General features: G+C 32.0%; 1 protein-coding gene across 2 annotated transcripts; it reads left to right on the forward strand.

Moving 5' to 3' along the window:
• Positions 1-811: 811 nt before the first annotated feature.
• On the forward strand, positions 812-5138 carry LOC107648367 (Endosomal targeting BRO1-like domain-containing protein). Of its 2 annotated transcripts, XM_021104868.2 has the most exons (12): positions 812-922; positions 1380-1631; positions 1904-1978; positions 2062-2120; positions 2219-2354; positions 2464-2560; positions 2816-2882; positions 3198-3296; positions 3372-3461; positions 4064-4218; positions 4298-4399; positions 4828-5138. In XM_021104868.2, the coding sequence occupies exons 2-12, from the start codon at positions 1442-1444 to the stop codon at positions 5003-5005; spliced, it is 1248 nt and encodes a 415-aa protein (XP_020960527.1). In that variant the 5' UTR covers positions 812-922; positions 1380-1441; the 3' UTR covers positions 5006-5138. The 2 variants fall into 2 exon arrangements, with proteins under 2 accessions (XP_020960527.1, XP_016207748.1); XM_016352262.3 differs by lacking the exon at positions 812-922 and having other exon boundaries at positions 1101-1631.
• Positions 5139-7893: the final 2755 nt, after the last annotated feature.

Consider the following 7893-nt stretch of genomic DNA (forward strand, 5'->3'; position numbering starts at 1 on the left):
AGGTTAAAAATTAGAATTTATTCAGGTGTTGAATTCTTTTTTTTATTTTAAAACAACTAAAAATGAATTATTTAAATTCTTTTGAGAATTTTAATTCTCATTTTTCTTTCATTTGTAAATCAGATCAAAAGAAGTTTAATTTTCAAATCCACTCTCACACTCTTAAAATTTAAATTCTATTTTATTAATATATTATAGTCATTTTAAATCATGAAATTAAATTTCAAATAAAAATAATTTTTTTTAAAAAAAATAAAATTTTTTTTTCATGTTAAATAATTTCTAAACAAGCTCATAAGTCTTCAATATTCTTACCCAAAATAAGTAGTTAATTAACACATGATTATTATTTTGATTAATCCACGCAAATTAATAGATGTAGACTTCATTATATATATATATGTGTGTGTGTTAAAAATAACATATATGAACTAAAAATAGATCTATATGACATTTTTTATGAAATACATATATATATATATATATATATATATATATATATGATGAAGCATTTATTTAAAATGGCCAATTTGGGTTGTTTAAATTAACGTATAATTGGTGTACAATAGTAATTTAAATAGTACAAGTCACAAGTCCCACTACAACTACTGCTACTAGTCATAGTCTCATAACGTTTACTGAAAAAGAAAAAATTAAAAATAAAAATAAAAATAAAAAATTAAAGACTTGAACGTGATTCTTTCATCGAAGCAGAGATTTCTACGCTATGGCCATGTGAGACTTGTCTCGGTTCCTGAGCTTTTTTTCGATTCACTCAGATTCTATACTCCTAAGTCATAATATTATTATTACCATAATGTTGTGCGTGTTCAAGAACCTTCCCTCTCTGCATCCACTCACTTCTTCCAAACTTTGTCTCTCATCAATCATCATCATCATCTCATATACTATATACTATATGGTATATATATATATATACTCGTTCATAATTTCATAATATTCAATCTATAATATTATTAATGATTGTATTTTTCTTTAGTAACTATGATCTGTAACTGTATGCATGATTTCAGACACATCTAAATCTACCTGTTTTAACTGTCCTTTCTGTCCTACACATGTATATGTGCATTGGTGCAACTGTTTTTTTTTTTATTTTTTATTTTTTTTTAATATATAAAAAGTATATGTTAATTTGATAGATGTGGCTAGATGATGCTACTCATATTGATTCTTCATCCATCTTGCATCAGAAATCCAGCACTTCTCTGCTGTTAAAAAAAATGTGCCAAGTGCCAACTAAGCTTAGTTTAAGTTTTTAACTCCCATCCGTTTCATTCAATGCTATATCATAATTAATGCCAAGATTTTTGGCATGATGGACTTAATAAGGTTTGTGTGTGATTCATTTATGTTAGGATGTTGTTGTGCTTGAAGAAAGGAGGAGTGAAGAATAATAATAGTAATAATAATAATAACAATGGGGTGCACTTACTCAGTGTATAGAAAGAAGAAATCAAGGTTCCCTGAAGTTGTGATCTTGGCTCCATCAACAAGAATTCCAGTTCAATGTGATCTTCAAAGGGAACTCAAAGGAGTAGTCCCTAAGGATCTTGCTCATAAATTGTCCTCGCTGAGAAATCAGATAGCATTGGTTGCTGAAGATACTGGTGCGTATAAATTTTTTATGTCACCGTTGTTGTCATGATTTGGTGGCTAATTTTTTGTGCATAGCATTTTTTCTTTTTTTATTAATGTACCCGGAGACATTTTCCTTAGAGGAATTAAAGAACAAATCTAAGAGGGTATGTAATTCACAAAATATTTTTATGTTCCATAATGACTCTACCTCTTTCAACCATTAACATGTACAAATTTCTTTAGGAATGAATGGTAATGTAAAACTTATTCCAGATTGAAGGTTGGGTATGAATTGATGCAGGTGGAACAGCCGTTGCTGAATTGAAGAGAGCTTTGAATGAATACTTATCTCTTCTGATTGGTCTTACCAAGAAAGGTTTCACAAATTAACATTTACAATGTTTCCTTCCATGTTCTTCTCACTATCTCTAAAGTGTTGTTAACTTTCTTGTGTTATAGAGCATGGCCTTGAGGGACTAATTGAATTCAAGTGGAAAAATCTTGAAGATTTTCGACAAGTATGAACACATCATCTACCTCATTCTAAATGATTATTAATATTTAATTTTTTTTTCCACCCTTGCTTTCTTGAACATGGTAGTGTCGAATTTTGCAGGATAGCAGTATAGCAAATGTCTGGTTTGAGATTCTATCTGCTGTTCATCTTTTGGCTATGCTGACGCTATCCGAAGCCGATTCGCTGATGATTCCGAAAGACAATTCAGGCTCTGGATTCAGGGTTGTATGTTCAGGTTCTGTGTCAACATATTAATTAAGCTTCTAGCATACATACAAGATCAAAATCGAATCATAATCGAGTAATGAGTTCAATTAGTGAAACTTTCACTTTTGTGATCTTAGATAGCAAGAGAGAAGCAGTTGACTTGTTACTCAAGGCATCCGGATACCTCGAGTTCTGCGTCCGGAATATTCTTACTTGGATACCCGCCGAAATCAAGTATGTCAACATACTAGTAAACCATCATTTTTGAGAAAGATTGGTTCAAAGACAAACTAATCCCTCAAATATTGAGAATTATCCTATGAATTTGTCAAACAGGATCAACCTTTCGGATATAACAGGATAATTATCAATTTTTGAGGGACCATTTTGAAAAGATAGTATTTCGTGTGTCGAAAATGGGGTTACTGAACCAGTTGTAGACCAGTATTGATGAAGACACTTCAGAAATTGACTTGAAACAAAATACAGGAAAGTTTTGCCCCAGGACTTGAAGGATGGTGTATTGGAGGCTATAGCTATTCAAGCATTAGGCCAGGTAATTTGTTGTCGAAAATGTTCCTCACAATTGATTTACATAGTTTAGCGGTCGATCTTGCAGTCGGATTGACAGAATTTTAGTAAGTTTAGAGTGGTTGGAGATGTTTTCATAAGTACAAAATTAGGAGTACAAAATCAGGAATACATTATAGAAAGGAGGAGCACAAAAAATAGTTGATGAACTTCTTTATGATTATTTCTTTTATATTTTTTTTGTTCTTTTTTTATTTTTCTGTTTACTTGTTGTTGTTCTTGTTCCACTTATTGTGTTGAGCTCTTTTGTTCAAAAACAAAACTTGGCCGTGAATTTCAGGGAACTGAAATTCAGCTTGGTCTTGCGGTGGAATCTCAGAAGGCAACTTTGTCTGTGAAGAGGAGGTTGGCATGTGAACAATTGCTCTACTTTAGTCAGGTATATTTGCGTCTTAAACTTGTTTAAGAGATTATTTGGCAGAAACTTATCAACAAAGTTTACATTGTTGAGCAGGCTTATCATTGCTTGACAGGATGTGAACTCAACCAAGGCCATGGAAAGAAGCATCTCAAGTTCATTAAATGGAAATTCCTTGAATCCAAGGTTAGTAATGTTACTGTTAATCTGTCCTTTCCCATAGTATTTTAAGGTACCTTGAGGACATCTTTCTCATTCTAGAAAGATCATAACAGAAACAACATGAGCTTCTGTCTTCAATCCTCCTAGACAAAATATCACATGCCTAGATTGAACTTTTTTTTCGGTGCCGCATGTGATCTTGAATATATTGTATCATGCATCATGTTCTTGACTTGAATTTACTTCAAGCCAAATTTTTGTCCCTTGTCATATTTCTCAGTCAAACATCATATTTTCAATAAAAGACTTTTTGCAACTATATATTAAGGTGGTGTGTTCACACTGTAAATAATACACCAAATAAATTCTGTACCACAGCTTTAAAGTATCACACTTCTTTTAATAACCAAGGTTAACTCTTAAACAACAAAGAACAAATTATTTTTTTAATATGAAAGATTAGATAACATTGCAACTACAGGAAATACTGAAAACTGAACTTTTCTTTAGCATTAAGCACCAACAGAATTAAAAGATAAGCTTGATTTGAGGGTCGGAAAAGAAAAATGTAATCTTAATCCAAGGTTTGTAGTAACTATCCTAACCAATTTTAGAAATGTTATCAGGCCGCAGCATATTACTACCATGGTCTGATCCTTGACAAGGGTAACGAAGCCAGCAACAACCTCAGCGCCGTTTCTTGTTTTCTTGCGGCACAACAACTTCTGGCGGAAAGCAAGAAGGCTTGCCTAACCTTTTGTCTTGCAGCTCCAGTCACAAGGTTGCTTTTTTATCTTTGATTTTCTCCTTGCATTCACACACTTTAATTATCATATGTTTATTTATTCATTTATTTGAAGGGCTCCTCCACTCTGGGGTGTTATGAAGCATTTACATCAGAAAATTCCTGATGTTGCATCAAGGAAATCCCAAATGTATGCCTTCCTTTTGGACCAACAGAAGTAAGGATATTCTTTTGTTTCCATACCTACAACTACATCATTTGTGTCTCTTTTCTATAACTATTTTAGTTTAGAAATACAAGAGCATTGCCATACAAACCTATTTGGTAATAGAATAAAGACAATATAAAATCATACAAATTTTTTGCTGTCTTAAAGAAAAACTTTATTTACTTCTTTATTTATCTAAGAATTACAGACAATAGACATTAGACATATAGAGTTGGTATAGGCTTGCACCATATCTAATTATAAAAGAAAAATGAGTTGACCTCGTGTATGAATAAAGTAGATAATTAAAAACTATTTAATAATTTAACATGTTTGATTAAGTTATTATCTAATAATTCATAACTATCAATTTTGCATGAGAACATCTGCATGAGAGTCATCCAATAATGGCATTTTGGTAATTAATGATGTTGCAGGGGTGTTCAAGCATTGCCAGAGTTACCTGAGTTCCAATTGTCATTGCGTCCAGATGACTATGAACTCCCAGAAATTGATCCATCATGGGACAATACAAACTGGGGAACTCTAGGACAGCCATTGAAAGAGCACCTTAGAGATAGTGACGATGAGAAAGAGAATTCATCAACTCATTGATTTCATATAGGACCTGCTTAAATTCATATATACGTGCTAACATTTTAATTACTATGCAAAAATCAGGGCCATTATTCACATTATGGCTCCTAAATCCTACAATAGTAAGACATATCAAAAGGATATTTCTCTTATTTATATATCTTACCATTTAAATATCTCCCTAATAAATTGCATCAAAAATAGGTTTTGTTAATCTTATTACATCATCAAATTGGTTTTGTTTATTTGCTTTTAAATCATACTGGCACACTATGTCTCCCGTTTTTGTTGAACCCAAACCCCTAATGCGATTTAAACTCCATTGCTTTTTAAAATACATGCTTAAATTGCATTGGGTAGAATCGTTTTATTTTATTTTATTTTTTGTTCAATTTCGTACTACAAGTACCATTTAACCATTTTTTAAAAATACATAAAACAATTTTTAATGATGCGATTTACTTTTGTATTTATAGAAGGCACGCTATCACTGTAATTTATTAATAAAGAAAACAAGACATATAGGTAAATAATGGGTTAAAAAATTAGATTATGAAATGTCCAAAGGTATAATGCTCCAAAATGGGATTGGATGAGAAAATGCTTGATTATGGGCCTGTTGCTTTTCGCATTGGGCCTGCTACACATACAAGTAAAAAGGCCGTACAAGTTTTACAAGTTATCAGCCCAAACTTCATTAACACGCGCATTAACTCATTTTGAATGGAGCGTAACTACACGCGCCCCACTCAAACGGTTCCTCTTCGTCTTCTTCTTCTTCTTCTTCTCTTCTTCTTCGTCTTCGTCTTCTTCCTCTTCCTCTTCCTCTTCCTCTTCCTCTTCGTTTTTTTTTTTTTCGATTTTCATGGTTTCTGAAATTTTTCTTCTTCTTCTTGCTGCACGTTCTTCTTCCTCTTACTCTTCTTCTCCTTTTCTTTCGTTTCTGCACGTTCTTCTTCCTCGTTTTCCTCTTCTTCTTCTTCTTCATTTACGTCTTTTCTCTCTGTTTTCTCTTTTTTTTTTCGATTTTTCATGGTAAAATCGTTTTTGAAGAAGAAGAAGCAGCAGAAGATGAGGAGGAGAAAGAGAAAGAGTTCTGAATTTTCTTAAATCCTTTGGGTGTATTCCTATAATCGTTTGGGTGAATTCTTGTAACCGTTTGAGTGTATTTTCTGTAATCCTTTGGGTGTATTTCTGTAATCATTTGGGTATATTTGAGTGATATCTGACTGATATCTATGGGTGTATCTGATTCATATCTATGGGTGTATCTTACTGATATCTATGGGTGTATTTTTCATTTCAGAAAAAATAGCAAGTATTACAGAAATACACCCAAACGATTACATAAAATACACCCAAGAGATTACAGAAATACACCCAAACGATTACATAAAATACACCCAAGAGATTACAGAAATACACCCAAACGGTTACAGGAATTCACCCAAACGATTATAGAAATACACCCAAAAGATTACAGAAAATACACCCAAAGGATTTAAGAAATACACCCAAAATCATGCATAATTCAGAACTCTTTCTCTTTCTCCTCCTCATCTTCTGCTACTTCTTCTTCTTCAAAAACGATTTCAGAGCTTGATGTCAAAAAACAATAGAAATCAATAATAACGAAAAAAGAAGAAGAAAAAGAAGAAGAAGGTGCAGCAAGAAGAAGAAAAAAGAAAGAAGAAGAACGTGCAGAAGAAGAAGAAGAAAGTGCAATGAAGAAGAAGAAGAAGAAAAGAAGAAGAAGAAGAAGAGGAAGAAGAATGTGCAGCAAGAAGAAGAAGAAGGTGCAATGAAAACGTGCCGTAACAGTATGTGGAGGAACTAACGTCAACGACGAAGAACAAACCAGTGAGAAAGGGGGAGAAAAGAACGATCGAAAAAGAAGGAGAAGAAGAAGGGATGTAGCGCGTGTAAAGAATGTAGCACTTACAGCGAATTTTGGGGATTAGAGTTTAATTGACTTGTAATACTTACAAGCCCTAATTTTTTTTTGGTGACTTCTTACAAGCCCTAATTGCTTGTACGCAGAGTTTTTCTCTATTTTTTTTTTTACTTAAAGGAGTTTGATCCTCCATGTTTTGCAGAGCTGTTGTCCACTCCATCTTTGTTTGCAAGACAGTCGTCCCCCTCCATCATCGGCATATTTGGTTGGTTTGCGATACCCTCCACCACCTTCTACTTGTTCGCTATGTCGTTGCTCCTTTCCACCCTATTTACAACATTGGCAGCTCCCTCTCCTTTTTATTGTTGTCGCTACCGTCACTTGTCTTCGCCCATGTCTGCCTTTGTTGCTTAGGTGCCCCAAATTCAATGTTATCATATTGTATTTTTTTTTTTTTTGAATGCTTATGTTATGTCGAAGACAAATTAATATGCTTAAGATATTGTTATTATTGTGTTTTATTTGTTAAGTAAAATAAATTAAGGTTTTGGTTAAAGCCTCTTGATTTTGTTGTTTGATAATAAAATCTGAGACCTGTTTGGTATTTTTTTTTAGATATTGTTGTTACATTTGCATGAAGTTTCTTCTCTTTTGGTTCATTTTTAAACATTTTTTACTAGCCTTCTACCTTTTATTAATTAAATAAATATTATTTTTTATTTATTATATTTTATATCAATGGCTTAGATTTAGAATTTAAAATTTAGAATTTAAAATTTAAGATTCAAAATTTTAGGTTTTAAAATTCAGGATTCAAGATAAGATTTATACTTTAGAGTTCAAAAAATATTATACTCTTTGTTTTTTTCCTAAAATGTATTAGCATATACCTTCTCTTTTATTATTATTATTATTATTATTATTATTATTATTATTATTATTTGTGTGTATTTTGATAAATTTGAATATATAATTTTGGATGTTGAAAGAAAAAAAATTTTAGACGATTACA

This window comes from Arachis ipaensis, chromosome B6 (assembly GCF_059453495.1).
Source record: "Arachis ipaensis isolate K30076 ecotype BB chromosome B6, ASM5945349v1, whole genome shotgun sequence".
Classification (NCBI taxonomy): domain Eukaryota; kingdom Viridiplantae; phylum Streptophyta; class Magnoliopsida; order Fabales; family Fabaceae; genus Arachis; species Arachis ipaensis.

Bases quoted from the DNA above. Each gene is read 5' to 3' on its own strand.
- LOC107648367 (XM_021104868.2), top strand. From the start codon at position 1,442: ATGGGGTGCACTTACTCAGTGTATAGAAAGAAGAAATCAAGGTTCCCT. The intron at 1,979-2,061 runs GTTTCACAAATT...CTTGTGTTATAG, and splicing joins GATTGGTCTTACCAAGAAAG to AGCATGGCCTTGAGGGACTA. The intron at 2,121-2,218 runs GTATGAACACAT...CGAATTTTGCAG, and splicing joins ATCTTGAAGATTTTCGACAA to GATAGCAGTATAGCAAATGT.